Genomic DNA, 27,090 nt, shown 5'->3' with positions numbered 1-27,090 from the left:
AAATTTCATCAAGATCTATTGAGCCGTTTTGGAGATAACTTCTTACATACATCTAAATATTCGCATTTAATATAAGTAAGATTAATTAAATTTAAGTATCACATCTTACTATTATTATAAATGTGAATGTTTGGATGTATGGATGTTTGTTGGAAGATATCTCCAGAAAGGGTGCATTGATCAGTATAAAATTTGGCATAGATGGCATAACTAAGTTTTTTTAAATCCGCGCAGACAGAGTCGCATGCGACAGCTAGTACTATATAATCAAAATAGTATATTTTAAATGTCTCATATATACATGAGTCAAAATAAGAAATTATTTACTTAAAGTGGCTAATAACTAGTCAAAAACCTAACAAAGAAAGACAATATTCAAGAAAAATGAACAATTCTACATTTATAAGGTTATATACATAGACCAGTGTTTCCCAAAGTGGGCGATAACGCCCCCTTGGGGGCGCTTGAGACCTAGAAGGGCGCGTTAAGGGGCCTAAAAAATGGGGGGCGTTAAAACTAATTAAAGTAATGAAATTGTGGTTTTTAAATTTTAGGGCTGAATAAAAAAATGAAATGAATGAATAAAAATTAGGGGGCTCTGAAATATATTTGATTTTCAAAGGGGACGGTGAAATAAATAAGTTTGATAATCACTGACGTAGACTTTTAAAAAAAAGATATTTTATCATCAAATTATAAACTTTCCAAAATAAAAAACTATAGATATTAATAAAATTTAAATGTCATACTGTTTCAATATATTCTTGTCTCTGTTTTATCAAAGAGAAGGAAAGAGACAGCAAGATGTTACAAAAGTTAAATTCTAATGTTACAAAGAAAGTTCAACTTACATATTAAGCAACCTAAGTCTCAACTTTCTCGCTTTCTTCTTGATATTCTTCTGTCTCTCCCTCTCTCTTCTCTCCTGCTCGTAGCGCTTTGCCTCCTCTTCTTCGTTCTGTTCGTGACTTTCTGACGTCGTCTGGGAAACAATAATTTGTATTAGGGATATCTAAAAAAATTAATAATAAAAAAAGTATTTCAACTGATTATCAAAACGATTGCCATAATGATATAAAATTCCAAACAAATTTAAATTCATATACGAAAAAATCATTACCCTGTCAGTGGCATAAAAAAAGCCTAATTTTAGTACCTCTTTCCCTTCCCACCCTTTTCTTATAAGGAAAAGATGGGAAGGGGAAGTGAATTTGATGATTGAGGAGATGCATAAGGAGGTTAAATATATCTTTTTTTGTGCGTCTCCTTCTTCGTCGATTGAGGGTAAGCAACACATCTGCATTTGTGAATGTCTATGGGCAGCGGTCGCTTCGCCATTTCGGCGAATTCATGTGGCCACTTTCTCGTTTGCCACCTTGTTATATAAAAAAAATAGAATTTTCAACTTTAAAGCTGAAATTATTTATCTATTCAAAAAACATATTCAAACATAAGGACATCCAGAAAATAGTAAATTTCAACCCTAAATATAGAAAAACAAGCATTTAATTTAATTAAGACATTGTTGTATTTATAAAAAGATATTATATGTTAAGATATGAACACATACAAACATTATTTGAAAAAATCTTATATACATAGTCAGGAAGTCGTGTTAGTTACACCATTTATAACTCAAGAACGGCTGAATCGATTTGACTGAAAATTTATGGGCAGGTAACTTAGAACCAGGAAACGGACATAGGATAAGTTTTACCCCGTTTTCTATTTTTTATTCCGAGCGGACGGAGTCGCGGGTAAAAGGTAGTAGTATATATAAGATAAGCAGAACTCACATATAACTTACCGATATTTTCACGACTGTCACCTTTACCCTCACACCCTGTTAATGTTCCAACATACATACTATATACACTATCACTATATATAATCATACTAATATACTAATATTATAAATGAGGAAGTTTGGATGGATGGATGTTTATTGGAATATATCTCCAGAAAAGATCAACATATTTGATGTAATTTGTCACAGATATAGAACAGAGATCCCAAAACTATTTTGTACAAGTGACCCCCTGTTCCAAAATGAACTATTACCTCAGAAAAATGGGTAAATTATCTATTTTTAAGATCAATTATTATTATTAATTCTGATTTAGGTCAATAGAAGACAAAGTGAGAATTAGTAACGCTTTAAGAAACCCAGATATAGAAGAATACTACTTATTAAGCTTTTTCCTAATTCTATGCGGACGGAGTCACTGGCAAAAGCTAGTATAATAAAAATTACAAAAATACATATATAATTTATTATAATATAGTAATGCAATATTAAATATAATTAACAATAAAAGAAATACTATATTTTTTTTATATCTAAATTCAATTACAAAAGAAAAAATCAGGAAGATATTTTAGGGTAAAATATATATACGTAACATATATATGTAGAGTTTGTATGTCTGTCTGCGTGTCACTCACCGGTTGTCTAGGTCCAGTGGCCTTCTCTCTGACAGCCTGCAGGTGCTGTTCCAGTCTCTGCTGACTGGCATCTTGCTTGTCTCGTATGCGAGAGCGCAGCGCGTCTGCTTCTTGTTCCGCCGCCGCCGCTAGCGCTGATAGACGGGATTTTACACCTTCCGCCTACGAGTTAAGGTGGAAAATGCAATATCTCATGATGATTTCAGATGATATTATATACATTGTTGATATAATACAGTTTAGTATCACTTATAGTAGACATAAAAAGCTAGCTTTCATATATAAGATCAACCACATCTCGACTGGGCTCTATTCAATGTCCTATGGCAACCCTACACATGGTACCAATCCTCCCACAGCTACCCTACACACAGTATTATATGTTCTTTATCTACCCAACATATGCTACCTTATCTCTCGTAGTTACTCTACACACGGTATCAACTCTCCCATGTCTACTCTTACACATACTACTACCATATATCCCGCATCTACCCAACACACGGTACCATATCTCCCGTATCTACCCAACACACGGTACCTTATCTCCCGCATCTACCCAACACACGGTACCTTATCTCCCGCATCTACCCAACACACGGTACCATATCTCCCGCATCTACCCAACACACGGTATCATATCTCCCGTATCTACCCAACACACGGTACCTTATCTCCCGCATCTACCCAACACACGGTACCATATCTCCCGCATCTACCCAACACACGGTACCATATCTCCCGCATCTACCCAACACACGGTACCATATCTCCCGTATCTACCCAACACACGGTACCATATATCCCGTATCTACCCAACACACGGTACCATATATCCCGTATCTACTCAACACACGGTACCATATATCCCGTATCTACCCAACACACGGTACCATATATCCCGTATCTACTCAACACACGGTACCATATATCCCGTATCTACTCAACACACGGTACCATATATCCCGTATCTACTCAACACACGGTACCATATATCCCGTATCTACCCAACACACGGTACCATATATCCCGTATCTACTCAACACACGGTACCATATATCCCGTATCTACTCAACACACGGTACCATATATCCCGTATCTACTCAACACACGGTACCATATATCCCGTATCTACTCAACACACGGTACCATATATCCCGTATCTACTCAACACACGGTACCATATATCCCGTATCTACTCAACACACGGTACCATATATCCCGTATCTACTCAACACACGGTACCATATATCCCGTATCTACCCAACACACGGTACCATATATCCCGTATCTACTCAACACACGGTACCATATATCCCGTATCTACTCAACACACGGTACCATATATCCCGTATCTACTCAACACACGGTACCATATATCCCGTATCTACCCAACACACGGTACCATATATCCCGTATCTACTCAACACACGGTACCATATATCCCGTATCTACCCAACACACGGTACCATATATCCCGTATCTACTCAACACACGGTACCATATATCCCGTATCTACTCAACACACGGTACCATATATCCCGTATCTACTCAACACACGGTACCATATATCCCGTATCTACTCAACACACGGTACCATATCTCCCGCATCTACCCAACACACGGTGCCATATATCCCGTATCTACCCTGCATCAGCAGTGTCTGACCTTCTCCCTGGCGGCGTCGTCTCTCTCCTGCTTGCGCAGGTCGCGCATCCCCTGCGCGCGCTCGTGCAGCAGCCGGCGACGCTCCACGATGCTCTCTACGCGGTTGAGTCGCGCAGCCTCCAGCGCACGTCGCCTGTCCCACACCGCCGCCTCGCGCGCTGACTTCTCCTCCTGCACCACACACACACACTCACCTCTATAAATGGACTGGCTATAACACGTAGTATTTTGTGCCTATTTGTGGCTGTGATGTGGATTCGAACTTATATACTTATATAAATGTCACGTAACATTAACAGGGGAGTTTAAATCGGACCGAAGCATGAGGTGTCATTTCAAAGCAATTACATGTTAATTTATAGAGATCAGTGTTTACACCTTTACTACACCTCCGCCGCGAAATACAAGTAGCAGTAGATAAAGTAATAAAAAAATTCCAATGTATTGAATAAACACTGAAATTACTGAACCGAATTGAAAAAATTCTTTCATCGCTGAGAAACTACACTTTTTATATTAAATTATATTTATTACTACATTTTTTGTAATTAGAAACGGACAATGTCGCGGGCAAGTGCTACTCAATATTAAATTGATTAATTACTAAAAAAAATGATTACTTATTTATTTAATCAAAAAATAATTAATTATTTAATTAATCAAAGGATTAATTAATTAATCAAAACATTAATTAATTGTTTAATTAATCACTTAATTAATATATAAATTTGTATATACAGACCAGTTTCTCCAGGCGCTCCCTGCGCATGGTGCGCAGCCGCGAGGTGTGTGCGCGGCACTGCGCGAGGAACTCCAGCCGCCGGTTCTCCGCCTCCAGCTGCTTTATGAACGCGATCTCACGCAGCTTCTCCTCCTCGTCGTGAGCCTTCCTCACTATACCCTGGAAAGTTAGCACATTTATTTAACACAAGGAGTACAAACAATGTTTATTTTTATATAATAAGATGGTAAACAAGCGGCCACCTGATTCGCCGAAATAGAGAAGAGACCGTTGCAAATTTACAATTACAGATGCGTTACCTAAATGTAATCTACGGAATTGGGGATGCACAGAAAGAAAATATTTTCCCTTCCCATCCCTTCCGTGTAGGAAACGAGATGTAATCATGGCTGACATGCCGCCGCAACACAAGATAAACTGCTGATTCGAGCCTTTGAAGAAGAAGTACCTTCGCTTCTTGAAGTATCCTAAGTTGTTACGTTTTAAAAATATAACCAGACGACAGACCATTTTTTACAAATATAAATCCAAAATTATCCTAATTCCGTAAAATTACCTTTAAATGTTGATCCCGATTTTCAGCAGCTTTCGCCAGGCGACGGTTGATCCTCAATTTCTTGTCATCAATCAGTTGATCCTTGGCCACCTGCAATTATACTATTTACCAGACAAAGATATCCATCAATCAGACTGGGAAATTAAAGTAAAATGGAGAAAGTATTTGGAAGGAATTATCCTTCCACTTATATTTTAATCTGAACTGAAATGATTAGCGTTTCATATTTGTCTTATTTTATAGCAAAATGCTATACCAAAATATTACCTTTACTTCTTCGACTCTTGCCAACAACTGCTGTAACTTCTTAGATCTCTCCATCTGCAACTCTCTTCTCTTTTGTTCAGCTCTTGCTTGTTTGGCTTGAATACTAGAAACATAACATTTGTATTAACGAAAATTCAGTCACATCGCTGAGATTAAAAAATATTATTATATTAAGCATACCTTCGCAGGGCGTCTTGAAGACTTCCACGCCGCTTGATACCTTGAGAAAGTTTTGCATGCAGCTGTTGGGCTCGTCCTAGAAAATATTAATTAATCAATTAATCAACCAATTAATTAATCAATTAATTAATCCATTAATTAATTAAACAAATAATAAATTATTCATAAAATTAATTAATTAATCTGTACCTGGATCTCTAGCCACGAGCGCTTCCAGCACACCTAATGTATCAACCCTCTCTGCCCAGCTCATCCCCGCGAGCGCGGTCTCGTACTGGTCCTCCAGACTGGCCGCCAACGAGCCCAGACTTTCTGATGGTGCTATAGTGTTACCTACATCTTCGCACACTATCTCCGCGTCGGTCTGGAAAATAATACAAGTAATCATCATCATCAGCTCACTATACGTCCCCATTGAGGGGCGACTAGGCCATAGTCAACCACACTGACCCAGTGCGGGTTGACTTCACACATATCTTTGAATTTCTTCTCAGATATGTGCAGGTTGAATCACTATGTTTTCCTTTCATCGTAAGAACGTTCCGTCGTTCTTAAATATACATATGTTAATCGAAAATCGAAAAATGACGGGATTCGAACCCAGAACCTGCAAATTGCAAGTCAAGTGACTTTAAAACCAACTGTCTTTACCTATATGACATTGACATTCAAAGAAAGAATGTGATTCTAATGACAACTCATTCTTTAAAAATTTGTGAAGATGTTTAGCGAACATTACGACTGGCACACCCACGAAAATCATTACTCCTAAGAATGAGGAAAAACAATATTTCGAGCTGTGGTTTATTTTCGACAGTTTTTAAAACTTACCTCTGTGTCGTCTGTCTCCGTATCTACATCAATGTCTGAAACTTGCTGCAATTCCAATATCTGCCTGTTCAGAAGATCTTCTTCTTCGCAGAGCTTCTTCTGATCTGCCTCTGATTGGAGATCCAAAGCCCAGTCCATTTTCTTTTCGTTCTCTTCTATCTGTGACGTCATTTCCGCGATCTCCGACATTTCAGATGGATCAGCCGTCTTTAATATTTCAGTATCGTTCGAAGTTTGATCGTCTTCGTCTAAATATTTAAATGTTGATTTAAATTCAGCTTTCCACTTATCGAAATCGAATGTCTCTTCGGTACTCTCTTGTGATCTAGCTAGACCAGTTGTAAGACTTTCTAAAGATGAATGTAGTCTATTCTTAGTCAATTCAGATTGTTCTTCGTCGTTAGTCGCGTCTTTAATTTTCCCGGCCCTTCTAGTCAGTCTGGTCCTAGACGGTTTTGTTTTAAGGCCGGTTACATCTGACTTCTGACGTATCATCGCTGGGTCTTTTGCTTTATTTTCTGCTTTTGGTGTAGTAAGTACTTTAACGACTTTCTCAACTTTCCGCTCCACTTTAGCAGTCTCCGGTTGTTCTGATTTTGCACGATCTATTTTAGTGGTTTTAGCTGATTCTATTATAGCGATGTTTTCTTCTTTAGGTGATTCCAACATGTTTAACGTCGGCAAACTAGTTGTGGCTGAAGGTTGGTTGAATCGGTTCGCCCAGTGAGATTTTAGCTGCTTCTTGGATTCCCGACTCAAGCGCTTAGATTTCACAGTTAACCATCCTTCATTGTCATTTTTTTCGTCGACGTTTAGCACTTCTATTGAATTTGCTATATCATGCAATTGTGTGTCATCCGGTACTAATGTCTTCAAGCTCTCGCTTGATTCAATTCTGGACATGTCTATTTGAGTTACAATTGTATCACAACTACTGTATTCAACGGAATCTTTTATCTTATTTAATGTAGAGTTCGCGCTTTCTTTCTTGTCTCCCTTTCCATTGATTTTCAAAGAGGTCGGTCTCGGAGGCCTCTTATTAATGTTTCCTCTATTAGAAATCGCTTTAGTGTCACCAGAAGCTAAATGATTGATTTTATTTATTGGACGTTTAGGTAATGTTACCTTATTCACAGTATTAGTAGCTGGTGGGGTTTGAAACAGACTAGTTCGGCTAGTTGTCAAGTTGAAAGGATAGCTGCATTTATTCATTTGATTCCTTTTTTGGAATGGTCGTTGGGTTCTCGGCGCAGTGGTGGGTCGCATTTCTACAACAGTCGAACTTCTGATCAATGCAGTCCTAGTAGGTGTCTTAATTTCAGTTTTGGCAACATTTGCTGATTTAGGTTTTGCTGCTGCTTGAGAATAAGCAGGTTTTATATTTGTTTTTGAATCTACGATAGGTTTACATTCTGATTTTTTTGAATCGTGCTCCTTTTTCGATTCTTCTTTGGTTTCTGTGTTAGTTTTCTTTATATTTTCAGACTGTTTATCCGGACATTTAGATTCATTAATAGTTTTCGTTTTATTTGTGCTACAAACAGAAGTAGTTTTATTAGTGACTTCTGACTGCTCTTTATTTAATTTGCCTTTGTGATCTAAATTTTCCTCATGAATAACACCATTTTCAATAATTTCTTTTTTGTTTTTGTCCATATTATTCATATCATTAACCACCGTTTCATTATGATCTTGATTCTCATTTATAGATATTTTGGTTAATTCCGAACTTCTCGGACCATTTTTTTCGGCCTCATCTGTATTATTTATCTCAGATGTAACAGATATAATTGACTCTGTCACGTGACAGATATCATCGTGTACTCCGTTTTCATTTTTATATATCATATTTGTTTTGTTTGTGACAAGAGAATTTGCGTCTTTCATAATGTCACTCTCAATATTTTGTCCATTTCTTTCAGAAATGGCAACAATATTAGTTTCATCGTTTTTGATGATTTGATTCGATATTTTTTCTTCTTTGCCCATAAAAGTTTTTGGCGAACTTTCATTGGATATGTCAGCAAAATTTTCTTCGGATTTTGTTGGTGATACATTAGATTCTAAACGTGTTGTATCTATTTCGTCTGACTGTATAACACTTTTGCCATCAATAGAAGTCATTTCATTGACTGAATTTTCTGGAATCATTTCTTCTCTTTGAATTTCCTTTTGTTCATTTAAGAAATTATCATTTTTTACTTTGACCTGCATTAACTGCGTTGTCAAGAGCTCATTCTCCATTGCTTCTAACACAGAAATGGTCGCTTTAGCTTGATTGGATAATTCAACATCAGACTTTTTAATTTTTTCAGAATTGGGTTTAGATTTTGAAGACTTTATAACGACTTGTTTTGGAGCCATTGTCGGTAGTTCTTTGGCTTTGCCAATTTCAACTGTGATTGTTGACTTTACATCTTTATGAATATCCTTTTCCGTCTTGGTGTTATCAAGCGGTCGTAGGTCGTTTTTTAATTTTTTCTCTTTAGGGTTTTCCATTTTCTCGTCTGTTTCTTTAACATCTCTTTCCTTAATATCTGAAAGTCTTGTCGTTTCCTTGGCGGACTTAGGTTCGGGTTTTGCAGTGATTTTCGATACAACTTTGTTGGTAAAGAATTCTATATTCGCTTTTGGACTAGTACTGGAATGGCATGTCGAAATTCTAGGGCTGATTTTGCCGCTACCAGGGCTTGCCTTTCCCGTTAAATTCGGACTATTTTTACCGCTGGGTGTATTATGTCCGGAGAGACAAGGACTGTTTTTACCTGACACTGACGGCGAACTTTTTACGGAATGTGTACGTCGAGACTCTGGTCTCACGAAGTCAGTCTTTCTTATCTCCCATGCTAAGCTCTGCGGCCGCTGAGGCGGAGGAGTATTATCGTATTCCCATTTCAGTCGGAACCACTCACCCAAAGCTTTAAAGTCTCGAGTGTAATTTTCTAGGACTAATATTACTTCTTGGCACTCGTTTAAGTTCTCATGAGCTTCTACTGTATTGTAAATTTCACCGACCTGGAAAATTATGTATTAATCATTATGTGAATTGATATTCATATTATATTAAATAATATTAAGCTAGAAATGTTTGACGGCGTATATGTTTATGCATAGCATACCGTAGTATGTTTGATTTCGTTTAAAATTTAAACCATCTACCAGAATCTATCATAGAGCGAAGTTGATGAATAATTTAACGACCTTGCACCTTCTATACGGCTCAGGGACGACTGATCGATAGCGTCACGGTAACTACTATAATGTACTAGATGCTTCCTTCAATTATACGTACCACTATCTCGTTTATACTGACTTTATGTTCGAATACAGGGATAATCAAATGATCTTGTGTAAATCTGTTTTTCTGACGCATGGCTTTGCGACTAACTTTTCATTAACTATCTAGTAATATTAGATCCAAGAACAACATTTATTGCCTATGACCACGACGACCTGACAGAAGACTGGGAGTGAAGTATATGGATGGATGGATGTATGTTTGTTTAAAGATATCTCCGGAACGGCTGAACGGATATTGATATAAATTGGCACAGATATAGAATCTAGTCTGAAAGAACATATAGTCTACTTAATAAGTTTTATTTTAATTCCGCACAGACGAAGTCGCGGGCTAAAGCTTGAATAATGTTAATCCTTAATATCTAAGAATACTGCGAACTTTTTAAAGATTCTAATTTGGAGAAATCTATTTATATTTCTAATCGATAACAATCCACGTTAAATGTTAAATGTTTTTACAAGTTATCGGCAGTCGTAACTCTTGATAATAACATATTTAAAGTGACAAAGATAAAATTAGCGACCAAATTTCAAAAACAACTAAATTAAAAACAAAACAGATCAATCTAATATGAATTTCTCTTTGTCATTAAGCATAGTTCTAAGTATATAACTTGGCACATGGTTAACAAGCGTACTCTTATATGCGACGTGCCAATTGAATCCTAGAGTATTCTATAGTGCTTTAAGTGCAACTTGCATTTCGGTAAGCAACAGTTGGCACGAGTGCGCAGGACGCGATATATCGACTCAGTGCCTCCCCCCATATCTACCTTCCCCCTCATCACCCCCTACCAACCCTCTAACTAAGTAATTGCAATGTGCAATATCATTTGATGTACCTTCAGATATTAAACTACGCATATCTACTTATTTAAGTTTGAATCTGTTAATCTTTATAGCTGACCTAGAATTATAATAGGTTACGTAACTATAAATCTTTTCACCTATAATTGCTATTTTAAATCATACTAATATTATAAACTAGCTTTTACCCGCGACTCCGTCCGAATAAAAAAAATGCACACAAGATAAAAAAAGTTCCTATGTCCGTCTCCTAGTTCTAAGCTACCTCAATCAATTTTTAGCTAAATCAGTTCGACCGATCTTGAGTTATAAATAGTGTAACTAATACGACTTTCTTTTATATATATAGATGCAAATATTTGGATGTATGGATGAATGTTTGTTTGAAGGTATCTCCAGAACCGCCCAACGAATCTCTATGAAATTTGCAATAGATGTAGATCATAGTCTGGAAGAACACATAGGCTACTTATTATGGGGTTTTTTAATTGCGAGCGGACAGAGTCGCGGGCGACAGCTAGTCTCAAATATAGGAGCAAAGTTTATAATTCGCTATTAGATTTTCGCAATGCAAAAAGTGATTCATCAAATTTGTAGTCCAGGAATCGAATCGCGGTCTCACAATGTTACAACCCAGTGTTGAAGCATCTGTACTTAGGTTTTTCACTGTAATGTCATCTTTGCTTTTTACAAGACGAGAGGCATGACTTAAAATAAAAGTCAAGTAGTTATTTTTTCTATTCTTCAATTCAATTCACTTGATGTACAATAACTGAAATCGCAATACGACAATGTTTAGTCAGCAAACTCAAAGTATACTCACAGCTCGCTGGAGATCACCAAAAAGCAACGCCCAGTACCTCGCCCTGAGCTCGGAGCGTTTGTCTCGTCCCGCGGAGGCCGAGCGCAAGCGAGCGGCGCGAGGCGGAGCCCTGCGCGGAGGCGGCGCGGCGCGGGGCGGCTTGCGGGACACACGGCCTGACAATAGCACACAACTTGAAAATAATCCAATTATGTATTTAACATTTTGTAAGGAAGTTGACAAAAAATATTAAGAGACTGGAATTTATCAAAGGAAGTACTCCTTCCTAAAATATAAGTATTTAAACTGAAAATAAGATGATCATGGGGAAAAAATTCTTAGCTTCCTAAATTTGGGAAGGAAAATAGGTTTCAAAACGATGGAAAAAATAAACCTAACTCCACAAAGCTTATTCTTACCAATCTTACTAATATTATAAATGCGAATGTTTAGATGGATGGATGGATGTTTGTTCGAAAGTATCTCCGGAATGGCTCAACGGATCTTGATTAAATTTAGCACAAATGTAGAACATAGTCTGGAAGAACACATAGGCACAGACGGATTTGCGGGCGACAACTAGTCTTTAATACAACGCAACAATAAATGAAATAAAAAATTAATAAACCAAAAAGTATAACTTAAGAACTTTCAAGTTTGAAATGAATATCAAAGATATCGCCCAGACTACATAGACTAAGAAAAGAAAGGCTATACTGGCGAATAAATCGATACGTTTTAATAAATAAACTACAACACGCTATTTACGACACATACGAATTAAATGTTAAAGTTCAAACGACTATAAACTAAACAAGACGGAACCTATAATGTATGGGCCAACAATCAATATTCAATACAAAAATGATGACAAATACTTTATATTAAATAGAGAAGGTCACCTCGCCACTGTGGCGAATCCAAGTGGCCGTTTGCTCGTTTGCCAACTTATGATATAAAAAAAAAAAAAAAAAAATATTCTCGCTTTCTAAACAATATATTACGTTTTTCAATTACTATTGCGAAATTAATCCATCTAGGATTAATTTTGAACTGAATGGATTAAAAAAACTGCAGATAAATAAAAATAAGGCCGGAAACATATCTGCGTTTTCTCTAGTATTACAGATGTCCATGGGCAACAATGACCACCTTGGTGTTCCCACTGCTCGTATGCCCCCTTCTCTTTTTTTAAAAAATGGATCGGAGAATGAATATTAATTTCGGTTATTAAATAATAATGACATAGGCGGAGATAGTTTGTATACCGTAACCTGGTAACATCACATTATTTATTCAGCAGGGGACATCCCTGAATATCAGTGGGAAGCTAACATCTGGATTCAAGAATGCAGTCTAAACTGGGTTACTTCAAACAAATAGTTATCAAGGTCAATTAAATAAAATGCCTCGATATTTATTTTGTGACACTATCAAATCAAACCTTGACTACTTAAATTCAAGAAGTCATGTTAACTGCCTATTTCCACTAAGGGAATTAAAGTGCGCGGCCAGTGGCACAGTACTGAGTGACAGCTACATTAATAATAATCAGTAAAAAAAAAGTTTCTTTCTATTATATTAAATTCTATTTCTAGAATTAAGGAAAAGCTGCTTAAGGCTATATATTAAACAATATTGACTTCTGTATTGTAATATGCAGCTTTTTCCATTACTTTGTCGATGTAAAATTAAAAAAAAAAAGGTTGAAAGTGTCTCATATATTATTGGACTAACTGGGGTGACGCAGTGACCCGAAGTGGGCCTTGGCCTCCGACAACAAAAATCTCCACTATCTCTGATCCCGCGCCGTCCCAACCCAGTCTCGGATCTGCAGGTTCCGAAGATCCCTATCCACCTCATCCATCCAGCGATACCTGGGACGGTAAACTGGGCGCCGACCACTTGGTCGTCCTATGTATGCGCGTTTGACACCACAAACATCATCCATACTTTCTAAGTGGCCAAGCCAGCAGAGTCGTTGCGCTTTTATCTCGCTAATGATGTTGGGCTCGGCCACCAGTTTCTCAATCACAGTATTTTTCCTTATGCGACACGTTCCATCCTCTTTTTGCACTGACCCTAAAAATTATCTTACAATTTTTCGTTCGACTAGGTTCTATAAGTGTCAAACGTCAATAAGCTGTATTGAACCATTATGTAATTATCTATTTGAATGAAAAGTACTGGAACATACACATTTACATCTACAGGTATCCGTTTGTGTTCTTCCAGAATGTGTTCTACATCTATACCAAATATCATCCAGGAGATTTGTTCCAACAAAAATCCAAACATTTTCATTAATAATTTTTGCCTGTATTATAAATATTAAGATTTCTAATAACAAAATGACTAATAATGAGTCACTGTTCTATTATTAACTAGCTTTAACCCGTGACTCCGTTCGCGCGGAATACAAAAAATGCACAAAAGATAAAATAAAAGCTCCTCCGTCTCCTAGTTCTAAGCTACCTCCCCATCAATTTTCAGTGAAATCAGTTTGACTGATCTTGAGTTATAAATAGTGTAACTAACACGACTTTATTTTATATATATAGATTAACAACTGTAATATTAAGAAACAATAGTTTGGGATTTTCTGTCTTAAAAGTATTGATTTATAATTATTAATAGATCTAACAAGCTGTCATATAGTAACTGTTATGATCATCATCAATTACACCTCTATTTATCAGCTTATATATTTGAATCAACTTTATTATCATCTTCCTGGCCTTATCCTACTATCATGGTGTCGGTGCACAAGGTTTTATAAACCTCAATGTTTTGATTTTTTACAGCGAGCCTTTCAGTTGCCAATCCTACTTGATGGGATTAAATTTAAAATTATATAAATCTGAATTAACTACCATCTTAGCATTTTAATTTGTACTAGGGGCGAGAGGGTCACCTTAATAGGTAAGTAATAGGTAAGTAATAGGTAGGTTGCCTAATGTCAAGATTTTAGAATAATTCATCATTAAATAGTATTTTTAATATAAATAGCTTTATACATTTCTTTTACACATTAACTCTAACTGAATTTAATTTCAAATTCATTCATTTAAACAATTTTTCAGCTTCAATTATTAATTTAATAATTATGAAAATTATCCTCATAACTATTAAGTTAAAATACAACATTTTATGCACAGGACCGATCATCCTGGCAATCTTTGGGAGAGGCCAATGCCCAACAGATGGTATAACGAGGCTGAATGAATGGATGGATGGACAACATTTTATTTGAAGAAAAACCTTACACTTGACTACAAACCAATGGAATATTCAGTTGTTCAAGGTACTGATTTTTCTGCATTTTAATTTTCAAATCTTACTAATATTATAAATGTGAAAGTTAAGATAGATGGATGAATATTAGATAGATATCTCCAAAACAGCTCAATGGATCTTAATGAAGTTTAACACAGATGTAGAACATAGTCTGGAAGGACACATAGACTACTTATAAAGTCTTTTTTTTATTCTGGTTGGAAGGAGTTAGGCACAGTTAGTTAATATGTAAAAGAACTATCATAAAAAGCAAGAATAAGTAACAGTCCATGTTTCTTCATTCTTCATTTTTAGATGATTACTGATTCAAACAAAACATGAATCATCACATTCTCGTAACAGATAAATAAGGGAGATACCAGGACAATTTATTTTTTTAATCATTATAAAATTTAATGCATCAAAAAATCATTAGTAAATAACAAATGTGGCCAAACTACATATATAAATTGAATTTAAAAGTGTACTTTCTGCAAAGAACTGACCAGTCAAATTATATTGATTCTAAAATTCGCTGCGCAATACTTATTTGTTCAATAATCTAACAAGATTCAATCACCATATGTTGAACTGTAACAAATTTATGTGACAGTGAAAATGCTAAATACGTAAAAGAGATATCCTTCAAGATCCTAATTGCGATGCTATACCGTTAAATACGGAATTATCTCACAAAAATTCTTTCACGCCCACGAGTAAAAACCGTTTTCCTAATAGATCATTACAAAATAAAAATCCAATTTACTTGGTGTATCGACCGCCACATGAAATGCAACCAGGTTCCTCGCCTCCCTGCCTTCTTCCTGTACCAGCTGCCTCACTTCTTCCATTCCGAATCAAACAAAATTACTCGAAATTGAATAAAAATAAAAATAAATAGTAAGTAGTCATCACTTTAGTATATTATAAGCAATACACTAAACCATTATTTTTTACAAACAAATTACAGCTTAAGTTGTAAAAAGTTTAGAAAACGGAGTAACACTAGAAAAATTTAGTGGAAAAGAGGAAAATATGAATTTGTTATATATTTTCATAACAATTCGCGTTTTGACAATGTTGAATGTTTACTTTTTTTCTCGCACATCTTGTTTCATGTTCGGATCCTTCAACTGATAAAATAAGTATAAAACTAGAATTATAAAAAAATTTTAAAACTTCTTTTAAATTAGTTCGATGTTCACGAATAGTTTATAGAAGTAATTTAAAATGCTTTAGTGATAAAAATCAATAGTATATTTTTAAGTTACTGGGAAATATAATAATTTTGTAAAAGTCGTAAGTCCAATATTTTCAAAATACAATTTAAAAAGAGCAAAGGTCGCGTTTATAATAGAAAATACGCTTGTGTTATTATTGTTCAATAGTAGTTTTTAAATGCAATATATCAATAAATATTCGATATGAATTATGCCATTTGAATTATTTACAGTCTGTTGGTCTTTGAGTTATCTATGCGCACCCGACCGCCGTTGTGTTTTATCTTTGACATTTCTTTTCCTTGTCAAGCAAAATGGCGGATCAGGTACGTGCCGATATTCTTCATAAAATTATGAATTTCGGCGTTAAGAAATCTTATAATTTATATTTCTTTCATTACATTTTTTTGTGGAATGCGTAAAATTATTATATCAAGTGAAAAAGAAGACTATTGTAGTGAAAATGTGTTTGTTGTCGCTTTCCACGTGGGGAGCAAAATATTCCAATTATCTGCGTTTTTTCGTAAAATAATTAACATACAGTAACAATAGCAGGTTCATTTAATTTTACTCAAAAAGTGCGATTCTCGTAATGTGGTAATGATACAAATTTATTCTTTCATTCACAGTCAAAGTCATAACCTATGAAAACTATTTTGTGATTTTTTTCAATTCTGTTAACACCGTTTGTTTGCAGATATTATCATTATAAAAAAAAATCATCTTCAAGTCAGCCTCATAATATTATAGATCTTTATGTAGTTTCATATAGCTGTAAAGTTTATAATATGAATTTGAGCAAATTCGAATAGAGCTTCGTAATCTTTTTAATACTCAAAAGAAGAAGCCTGTCTCCATACAGTACACCTAATTAATTCACTAATCAAAAATAACTTGAAATCTAATCTGTACACCCTTTTTCTAAAATAAGGAATTGTTAAACAGTCACAGACCAAATACATCAGTTGAAATGGACCAAATTATTTTTAGATTATATATAGTAGTTAATTTGGTATTCAAAACTTGGTAGTTTTGGATACAATAATTAAAAATAATTTTGCTAAATTACTTTTAGACAATTATGAATAGTAGCATGTTAAGGTTTGTTAAATTTGTCTTTTTCAAATTTGTCAAAAACTTAGAAATCTCAGTCAGAATTCTTAAAAACTCCCATTTCTTGGTGTCTAAATGTCCAAAATATGTTATTTTGTTTTTAACTTAGTCAACCTTCTATTGGACAATTCCCTCGGTTAGTTCAAAATGTCCAACCATAATTATTTTTAATTGTTTATGTTCTAATCTTTAACAACAATTGCAGACTGAGCGTTCATTCCAAAAGCAACCGACGGTGTTTTTGAACCGTAAGAAAGGCATTGGTGTGAAACGTAGCCGCAAACCGCTAAGATACCACAAAGACGTGGGGCTCGGTTTCAAAACGCCGCGTGAGGTAACGCATGATGTGTGGTTCTAATGTGTGTTTTTATTTTTTTTTTGTAGACAGAGAAAGCGTTTCAGAAACAGGCAACGGTGTTCCTCAACCGTAAAGGAGGGTTGAAGAGGAAGGATATGAGACATCATAAGAATGTCGGTCTAGGTTTCAAGACGCCGCGTGAGGTCTGAATACCAGTATTTGGGTTCGGTGCTGGGCTTCAGCTACGTTGATATTGGTCTTGTCAAATGCAAGAATGAATATCTGTGCATACAATATAAAAATCCGTGTAATCACGATTTTTAAGTATTAAAGTGATTAGTTTTGTAGCAGGCTTGCCAGGCGAGTTGGTAGCATTGAATGTGTTAAAAAAAACCTTACTAGCAATTGGTACCAATCAGTTGACATTTTTGAGAAACACAAAAAAATTATTCAGTATTTCAAGATGTTTGTGTTGTGATCCATTTTAATGGAACAGACAAACTAACACTTGTAGTCTCTTGAGTTACCATTGGTTTCTGAGACCAAAACCTTTGTATAAAACATATCCCTGTCATTATCTTTAACAAAACAGAGATAGAAATTTGTTTTACAACGGGGATTTAAGTTTTAGAAACCTACTTACTTAATAAGTCAATTTAACATGTCCAATGCTGCTATGAGTTAAACTTGTCAGGCGAGTGGCACTAAACGGATGACTATAAAAGATAGATATTCATTCTTTCTATGTTGGTGGTGGTCCTTCGTAATGGATTCAAATGCTTAATTAAGTGCTTAAGGTTGCATGATATTGTGCATGTTATATATAAAAAATAGTAGGACTTTGTCCTTATAAGATATAACAGGAAAGGGTGTCTATTAATATTGCATACTTCAGATTAACAAAGCATTGGTGAAATGTAAATAAAATTAATTACAGTAAGACAGAGAATTGTTATCTTTTAATCTATATATATAAAAATGAATTGCTGTTCGTTAGTCTCACTAAAACTCGAGAACGGCTGAACGGATTTATCTTATCTTAGTCTTGAAATGGTCGTGGAGGTCTAGGGAAGGTTTAAAAGGCGAAAAAAAATTCTTACCGCTATTAAGTTTTTTTTAACTGCGCGCGGACGGAGTCGCGGGCGACAGCTAATTTAAAATATAAAATTATTCACAGTTCATTTTTGGAAGTAAATAAAACTTCTTTTCGGATTCTAATTTTTAAATACTGCTGCATTCAGAGTTTAATAATTATGTTAAGTAGTCATTTAGTGTTGATTTAAAATTTAAATCTACAATAAGGGGCTTCCTTAACTGAGTGCTGTTGAATATTCGGAGTACAATTTAAAGTTTTTTTTTTATTCAAACAATTCTCTGTGTTGCATTAAATCAGGCATAAAAATTCATCTGGAAGCTTTAAATGTGGAAGGGGGTTGTTTATGTACATGATGATAATCACACGACGGTCTTCTGAATACTATATGAAGAAGATTGTGTTACAAACCCAAAATCTGACTTTATTATATGTTGAAAATGTTGTGTAGAAAATTTTACTGTAACATTTTAAATTAATCTGCTCTAGTGTAAATTTGCTTGACTATTGCTACAAATAAAAGCTAAATGCTTTAATAATTCCATCTACTGTATAGGTAAATAGATAGAACTATATGCTACAAGAAATAAGCTAAAATGAATATAAAGCTTGTACAATCAATACAAATTAATGTTTTAAGCTTGCTTTCTTTTAGAACGATATTAGTTGATATATAGAAATATTTAAGAGAAAAAAAAAACAATTTTAAACACAACATTTTCAACAATAAACATTAAATATAATATACATTTTTGGTATCGCAATTATGTTTATAAAATAACAAAGCATTATCTACAGGCAATTGAAGGCACATACATTGACAAGAAGTGCCCCTTCACTGGCAATGTATCCATCCGAGGCCGTATCCTCACCGGAGTCGTGCAGAAGATGAAGATGCAGCGCACCATCGTCATCCGCCGCGACTACCTTCACTATGTCAAGAAGTACAACAGATTTGAGAAGAGACACAAAAACATGTCTGTGCATCTCTCACCTTGCTTCAGGTATGTATATCGTGTTAGACAATGCAAACTTATTTCATCCTTTTAGGCCTTGCATTTACTTGATTTAAATCAATGATTCCTTAAGAAATAAGTAAACCTCATGGGATCCACAGAAGAAAGTACAGTTGAGAGTTCACAACTTAACGAAATATAATAGAGAGCGGTTTAACGGAAACCAGTAAATCTTTTTTGTAAAAGTTATCTTAAATTGTCAACCTGCAGATGAGTGAACCGGATCTCAGCTCAGACATCAGAGCCATGAAGCTGAAAAAGTAGTTGTGGTTCAACATAACATTAACTTTAGAGCCGGTTCAAAGTTGATTAACATACCTCTAGTAGGGAATATATAATTTGAGTTTTCTAAATGATGATACCCACACGACGGTCTTCTGACCACTACATGACGACAAAAGTGTTTTAACCCAAATTCTGATCAATTTGTAACTTATTCTAGAGACAATAATTACATAAAATTATCTCTATTAAATGTATAATTTTAACTTTCCAGGGACGTTGAACTCGGAGACATTGTGACCATCGGTGAATGCAGACCCCTCTCCAAAACTGTCAGATTCAATGTCCTAAAGGTGTCCAAAGGCAAGGGCTCCAAGAAGTCATTCAAAAAATTCTAATGTAATAAAGTTACTTTATAAGTAAAATTGCTTTTATTCAATACCCTGTGTAAATTGTAAAATTTCATAAGTTGGCACTATGTCAGCTAAATTGGCTAAGGTCTAGTTACACCTAACTCAGGGCTTAGGGTAGAATCGAGACCCTCAATCAGGACTTAGACATGTAGGTTGTATATGTGTGTGAAGACATGAGCTGATGAAGTAGGTACCTAATTATTAAAAGTATAAGCTAAAATCTCTAAATTGGTTATGTAAAGTTTATTATTGCCCCAGCCAATTGGGTCACATATTTGGCTTTTATACGGTGCTAATGCAAGCTAAGCAAGTGGTTTATATGCCTGATGTTTTAAATGATATTTTTAAAAGAAATTCAAAATGATTTTTAAAAAAATTAATTATTAAAACACTGAATTTCATTTAAAGATTCTGTTTGTTGGCGTGCTGGCAGTGATGATTTGACCTAATCTGTGGTATTGGTTGTTATTTTCTGTAACTTTAATTATCTACACTACACTTTGCAAAGGTCATAGTGATGCATATTCCGATGCTGATATCGATATCAGCCTTGAAATATTCGTCTTTTTGATCGAATAAATCAAAAAGAGCAGATTCTTAGTATCAAACTGAAAATCAAAAGAAAACTCTAAAGGAATATATAAATTTTTTTGATTTAAAATCACGATTTAATCATTCACAATCTCTTGATGTGCCAGCGGAACGAAGTAAAAATGAGACCATAGCATACGACAAATTGAAATTTTAATTGAAGGTCCATATTGAGATTAATTTTAATCATTAAAAAAAAGATGAATCATTAAAAAAAGTTGGTGGAATCGAAACAAACTTGAAAAATCGATATGAAATTGACAAGTAACATCTCTAAAACAATAAATGAACAAACATGTCCTCTGGCTTTGTGAACTGAACAGAGTTACAAAACAATCTCATAGTTATTATTAAACGATATGTTATCATTCTTCTCTAAATTGTCATTAAACAACGCTCAGAATTCTCCCGTGGAGTTAGCCAAGCCTGCTTATATGGACAAAAGTGCAACTTTGCAAGAGCTCGGCTACAAAGACGACGATGAGCTGAGAGAGACGATTTATGGTCAGTTTATTATTTTGTGTGGTTTTTAATACATTTACTGTGATTTCTAACGAGTGTTGTGGTGTTTTAGACTTTTTGAGGACAATACGAGACCCGGAGAAACCTAGTACATTGGAGGACTTGAAAGTTGTTTACGAGGAAGGTATCTTCGTCAAGGAGCCTACAGCAGATAAAGTACCTGTTCTTCGTGTGGAATATAATCCTACCGTGCCCCACTGTTCGCTGGCAACGCTGATCGGACTTTGCATAAGGATCAAAATACTCCGTTCTTTACATCACCCAGTTAAACTTGATGTTTTCATCAAAAAAGGAGCTCATACTACTGAAGATGAGAGTAAGTAAAACTTCATTTTCTTTCCAGTTCGCTCCATCTACTTATAAAGTACCATCAAGTAGTTTTTAAAAGACCTTGGTAACAAGAGAAACATACAATTACTTTAATAACAAAGGTCACTTTTATTTTATCAGATTAGGAATCATTCTATATTTATATAAACTTTTCAAAATGTAGACATTTCAGATATAATAATGCATAATTTAAATTACAATTTGAGTACTAAAGCTGTTATAGAATATATTTAGAAAAATTTTCTATTTCGTCCAAGATTTCTACCTAAACAGTAAATACCAAAAATTATCAGAAAATATCCGAATTATAGATATATATGTAGGATAAGTAAGAGGAATGTGTTAGGATCAAGCCAAATGAAGGTATGTGGTCTCTGCCTACACCTCTAGGTAACGGTTTTGACTTATAATGATGTTACTAGGTTTGGTATACAAGTTAAATTATTTTGAAAGTAAAAAACTTTCTTATTATAACACCATATTATGAATAGTGTTTATAAATTCATTATAGTTGTAGACATAGTGAATTTTACGTAAAAACAGAGAAACACATTTCATTTTATCTATGCTGTGTTTATTGTTACATATATTTGTAAATATTGAGGTCATAATTGCTTAGATCATATATCTACAATAGCAAGTCTTGGAACTAACAATAACATTGTTGCATAACATCGTATCGAGGAGTGAAAGGCTACTTGTTTTAAGCAACATTTTTTGTGATATTATTGACTTATATGTATATATATTCAGAATTAGAAAATTTTTCTTTTTCTATACTCAATTTTTTTTTTTAATTCGCAGTGGACACTTGTTATTAATACCTTAGTCCCTAAAATATTTTTTGTGACCCAAGTTTAAAACTTTAAATTATTATTTTTTAGTACTTTATGTAATTTAACTAGATTTTACCCTCAACTTTATCTGCATAGGATTAAAGAAGTTTAGTAAGTTGCCTATGAATTCTTCTAGACTAAATGCAGCTGGTTTTGAAATATGTACAAACATTCATCCATCCATCTAAACATTTGTATTTATAATATTAGTAGGATTGCATAATAACATACTTATAAGCGAGTTGAATAAAATTATAATGTTTATATTATTAAAGTAATAATTTATTACAATATAGCTTCTGTAAACAAACTTACAATTCAATTAGACGAACGTAATATGCAAATTTGTTCATATCTTAATTGTTAATTAAATTACATATAAATAAAAAGGATATTCACATGTTGATAATATTAATAGGAAACATAATATGTGTTTATTTTATTGCTGGACTTTTTACCTCAAGACATATAACGTAATTTTTTATTTGTTTTTGACATTATAATTTAAGCGTTTGTATGTAATGATGATGTTACAAAGCTATTATAAAAATCAATTATAACAAAAGCTTTTAGAATTTTTGTCTGTCTATCCATCTGCAAAACTTCTTTTGTATCAGTTAATCTGAAACAGCTGAATCAATTTAAATGAAACTTTTACTGTAACTTGGTAATTTTTATTTAATACCACACTGATAAAGTCGCGAGGTGACTGCTAGTTGATGTTATCTATATATATAAAAGAAAGTCGTGTTAGTTACACTATTTATAACTCAAGATCGGTCGAACTGATTTAGCTGAAAATTGATGGGGAGGTAGCTTAGAACTAGGAGACGGACTTTTTTTTATCTTGTGTGCATTTTTTTTTATTCCGCGCGGACGGAGTCGCGGGTAAAAGCTAGTAATTTATAAAACTATGTAAATTTTAAACACAAATTTCCACTGGCTGAACAACTGTTCCAGAAATGTCGCTATATCTTCTTTTTTAAGTAATTGAGAGTGATAACAATATGTTTTTACATGTGTTTTGGTGGAAACATGCCAATATCAGTCGTATCTGTTATACTGAACTTTACTATCTACTTTAGATAAATAAGTAATATTATGAAATCACATGACTACAAGAGAGCAATTTCGAATGATATGTCATCAAAAATAAATATGCCCCAAATACAAAGATGATGAGCTAAAAAGCTAAAATTAAATGCTTGTTAGTCTATAATTTTTATTACATTTTAATATCATTACTCAACAAAAAAGTTATTGAACAACTATTCAGATGTTGTTTTTTTTTGTTAAATGCATAGAAATTGCTTCAGTTCTCTAACTTTTTTTATATAAGTGGCCACTTAAATTCGCAGAAATAGCGTAGCGACCGCTGCCCATAGACATTCACAATTGCAGACGTGTTGCCTACCTTTAATTAATTGAAGGTGGGACATTCAGAAAGGTTGCTGCCTATGCATCCACTCCTCTGTCAAATTCACTTTCCCTTCTCATTCTTTCCTTATAAGAAAAGGGTGGGAAGAGAAAGGGTATTAAAATAAGGCTTCTTTCCTGTAACATAATGTTTCTGGCACAATATTTAATTACCCCATAACTTCTTATGTGTCTTAAGTATGAAATAATCTGATTGAATGGTCTCTTCTTGTTTCAGTCAACAAGCAAATCAATGACAAAGAGAGGATTGCTGCCGCTATGGAGAATCCCAATCTAAGAAACCTCGTAGAAAACTGTATCGCTGAAGAGGAATAGAATTGCGTAGACAGTACAACGTAGATAGAAATAACATTAGTATAGCCATGGCGCCTGACGCGGCCTTTTCAAATATAAGCGATAAGAATGAATTCACAAAGTTTGCCAAGTTCCTTGCATACAAAGGTGTACAAGTTATAGTGGAATCAAGAAAAGGTGTCAAAATAGAAGCCAACAGTAAACCGAGAACAACAGACTCCGATTGGTTCAATTTACAAATACCGGATTCACCTGAAGTGAATCAGGCTACAAAGAATGCGTTGCCATCAGATAAGATATTAGAAACTATAAGGTCACAACTCCATGTTGAAATATCAGTACAAACGGAAGATGGCGATGAAATGGTTTTAGAGTTGTGGACATTGGAGTTAGATGAAGCTCAATTTGACACATCCTTAAAGGCAATGAATACGGTTTATTTTAGAATGGGTATTCTACTAAAGTCGGTTATAACGATTAGTAGAATAACACCAGCGTACCACTTATCAAGGAAACAACGTACCGAATCTTTTACAATATTCTACAGAGTTTACAACGGTGAACCAAAACTCAAAGCATTGGGGGACTCTGTCAAGAAAATACAAGCGGGAATGCTAAAGACACCTTTAGGCGGATTATGCTTTACTGTATCTTATCGTACGAATTTCTCCATATCACCTAATACATCTGAAAAGAGTAAAACATTACTTTTAAAGAGTGACCATTTTGAATTGAGTCCAAAACATGTTATATTTGAATCTAAAAAGACTAAAATAATAAAGGAGAAAGAAGTAAAACCAACTAGACCGGTGGATTTGAACAAACCATTACGTTTAGCTGCATTTGCCGACGAAATAATTATACAGAAAGCGATCAATGAGTTTTTTGAAAAAATTCCAATACCAAAGTTCAAAAAATATCCAAGACCTAAAACACCGATCAAAGACAAAGCGATGGAATCCAAGAGTACTCAAGATTTGGATCTCACGATTATGTCAAAGAGTCCAACATCATTGGAGTTACCACCGAAGAAGTTTTCTGGATTTCGTGGTGAAAATGAACCTCCATTGAAATTACTTCACTTTCCTTTTGCTGATAACCATCCGATACGTGAATTGGCAGAATTTTACAAAGATTTTTTCAATGCACCACATTTGAAATTAACCGAGGAGCAACATCAAGTCAGCAAAGATATAGATTTAAAGGAACTTGAAATGGGGAGTGAGGATTTATCTAAGGACTTGGAGTTATACGAGAGTTCAGTTCTTGAGTTTGATGAACTTCTAGCTGATATGTGCAGGTCAGCCGAGTGGAGTGGCAATTAGTGGGAACATTTGGTAATGGGCGAAGACTGAAATGTATAGGTTTTTGAATAAATGTATTTCTTTGTTAAATGAAATGTGGTAGGTCTTTGACTGAACATTGCGGGGTGTGATTTTTGAATTTGTCTATAGTCCAGTCGCGGAGCACGAAGAATTTCGTACATTCAACTATCATTACCTGTCTCTGTTACTCCCGCGTAAAAACAATGAGTCTCGCTCGCACAGATACAATGGCCGTCGTTCTCAGGAATTGTAAACCTTTTACTGGAGACTAAAGTTTGTTCTTGTTTGCATAATGTGGTTTTGGTTGGCCTTGAGGCACGACAAAAAGTCCTTGGTTTGCTTGACTCTACTTGTAATATAAAATCTAAATAAATAATTTATATAATAACTATATTTCATAAGTTGGTGAATTTTCTTTCTCCTTCAAATAATTCATGTAAGGCGCACTAAATACAAAAATGTTAGTGACCACTGTCAGCAAGTAAAGAGGTCATTGTACGAAATTCTTCGTGCTCCGCGACTGGACCATAGTTGAGTTTGTAGTTTGTACACTAGTGATTAATGTTTCTTTTAAATAGTTATTTAGATATATATATATATATACCCTTATGTCAAAAATAACATCCCTAATTTGAATTCCTAAACATTCCTTATGACATGAATTATCGTTTAAATGTTCTATATTGGTTCCTATATAATCTTGCAAACATTAATTTTAAATTTGTACAAATTACAATATAAGGAATAAAAACATATCCATTATTTTTTTGCATAGACAATAATGTATTTTGTTTTCTTTTGTTTTTTAAACATTAAAAAAATCCTGCAAACAATTTTCGTTAGAATATCGTATTATTTTAATTTAAATGTAAATTTTACATATCTTTTATGAAGTACTATTTACTTTTTTTTATTTATTCCTATTTCTGAGGTGGAAATAAGGAACGGTTTTATTACACATTTATATATAATAGTGATTCTTGTGACCTGTCAATATTATAGTCATTCCCTTTAAACCATCCCCTATTTGAAAAAAAACCAAGGATATGAATAGTTTTAACGTATTTCCTAGGAGAGTTGAGATACACGGTAAATGATTTAAAAATTCAAGTTCGTAGTAATATATGAAATGTTTGCTGTTCTCTCAAATTCGTAGATATTTATGGTCTACAATACTTACTGTAGGTTTCTGAAACCATAATTCCCGTTTAAAACATATGTGATGATGGTATGTTTTATTCAGAGGTTTTGGTCTCAGAAACCAACGGTTAGTGTAATTTTAATGAAAGTAATATTTAATTTAATAATTTTATCAACTTAAAAAAAAGTTATTTGAAATGTTTGCAATGTATCTTAAAATAAATCACTTTGATTTCAAGAGTTTTATTAAAATGTTGTAAATGTTGAATCATAGTAAATTTCATTTTTTATTTACAAAATAAAGTATTTTTAACTGCGATGTTTTGCATTATTTTTTGATCTAACCTTATGGTCTTTCATTCAAGA

The 27,090-nt window shown here is 34.2% G+C and overlaps 4 protein-coding genes across 5 annotated transcripts in view; 3 read left to right on the top strand and 1 right to left on the bottom strand.

Moving 5' to 3' along the window:
• Positions 1-15,884, bottom strand: part of LOC106721717 (S phase cyclin A-associated protein in the endoplasmic reticulum) — a 53,410-nt gene extending 37,526 nt beyond the window's left edge. Inside the window, exons 1-11 of the mRNA XM_045684145.1 lie at positions 15,641-15,884; positions 11,620-11,774; positions 6,690-9,704; positions 6,048-6,222; positions 5,859-5,934; positions 5,679-5,781; positions 5,412-5,501; positions 4,856-5,014; positions 4,114-4,284; positions 2,446-2,607; positions 852-982 (exon numbers count right to left, since the gene is read on the bottom strand). Of these exons, the coding sequence (XP_045540101.1) occupies positions 852-982; positions 2,446-2,607; positions 4,114-4,284; positions 4,856-5,014; positions 5,412-5,501; positions 5,679-5,781; positions 5,859-5,934; positions 6,048-6,222; positions 6,690-9,704; positions 11,620-11,774; positions 15,641-15,725 (4,322 nt within the window). The 5' untranslated portion in view covers positions 15,726-15,884. The remainder of the gene's footprint in view (positions 1-851; positions 983-2,445; positions 2,608-4,113; positions 4,285-4,855; positions 5,015-5,411; positions 5,502-5,678; positions 5,782-5,858; positions 5,935-6,047; positions 6,223-6,689; positions 9,705-11,619; positions 11,775-15,640) is intronic.
• A 456-nt stretch (positions 15,885-16,340) lies between these two features.
• Positions 16,341-20,261, top strand: LOC106721722 (40S ribosomal protein S11). Of its 2 annotated transcripts, none has more exons than XM_045684166.1 (4): positions 16,341-16,420; positions 17,592-17,708; positions 19,397-19,602; positions 20,111-20,261. In XM_045684166.1, the coding sequence occupies exons 1-4, from the start codon at positions 16,409-16,411 to the stop codon at positions 20,232-20,234; spliced, it is 459 nt and encodes a 152-aa protein (XP_045540122.1). In that variant the 5' UTR covers positions 16,341-16,408; the 3' UTR covers positions 20,235-20,261. The 2 variants fall into 2 exon arrangements, with proteins under 2 accessions (XP_045540122.1, XP_045540120.1); XM_045684164.1 differs by lacking the exon at positions 17,592-17,708 and adding an exon at positions 17,413-17,541.
• Positions 20,262-21,127: 866 nt separating this feature from the next.
• On the top strand, positions 21,128-24,280 carry LOC106721721 (MIP18 family protein galla-1). Its single transcript, XM_014516759.2, has 3 exons — positions 21,128-21,344; positions 21,415-21,678; positions 24,183-24,280. The coding sequence occupies exons 1-3, from the start codon at positions 21,200-21,202 to the stop codon at positions 24,278-24,280; spliced, it is 507 nt and encodes a 168-aa protein (XP_014372245.1). The 5' UTR covers positions 21,128-21,199.
• Positions 24,281-24,327: 47 nt separating this feature from the next.
• On the top strand, positions 24,328-25,834 carry LOC106721720 (autophagy-related protein 13 homolog). Its single transcript, XM_014516758.2, has one exon. The coding sequence runs from the start codon at positions 24,328-24,330 to the stop codon at positions 25,582-25,584; it is 1,257 nt and encodes a 418-aa protein (XP_014372244.1). The 3' UTR covers positions 25,585-25,834.
• Positions 25,835-27,090: the final 1,256 nt, after the last annotated feature.

The sequence above is a fragment of the Papilio machaon genome, chromosome 25 (assembly GCF_912999745.1).
Source record: "Papilio machaon chromosome 25, ilPapMach1.1, whole genome shotgun sequence".
Lineage (NCBI taxonomy): Eukaryota > Metazoa > Arthropoda > Insecta > Lepidoptera > Papilionidae > Papilio > Papilio machaon.
The sequence above is the reverse complement of the archived record's forward strand: the minus strand, read 5'-3'. Positions and strand labels throughout refer to the sequence as shown.

Coding starts and splice junctions, on each gene's coding strand:
- LOC106721720 (XM_014516758.2), top strand. CDS start 24,328: ATGGCGCCTGACGCGGCCTTTTCAAATATAAGCGATAAGAATGAATTC.
- LOC106721722 (XM_045684164.1), top strand. Junction 17,542..19,396: donor GTTTCAAAACGCCGCGTGAG/GTAACGCATGAT, acceptor CATTATCTACAG/GCAATTGAAGGCACATACAT. Junction 19,603..20,110: donor CATCTCTCACCTTGCTTCAG/GTATGTATATCG, acceptor TTAACTTTCCAG/GGACGTTGAACTCGGAGACA.
- LOC106721721 (XM_014516759.2), top strand. CDS start 21,200: ATGTTATCATTCTTCTCTAAATTGTCATTAAACAACGCTCAGAATTCT. Junction 21,345..21,414: donor GCTGAGAGAGACGATTTATG/GTCAGTTTATTA, acceptor GTGGTGTTTTAG/ACTTTTTGAGGACAATACGA. Junction 21,679..24,182: donor TCATACTACTGAAGATGAGA/GTAAGTAAAACT, acceptor TTCTTGTTTCAG/TCAACAAGCAAATCAATGAC.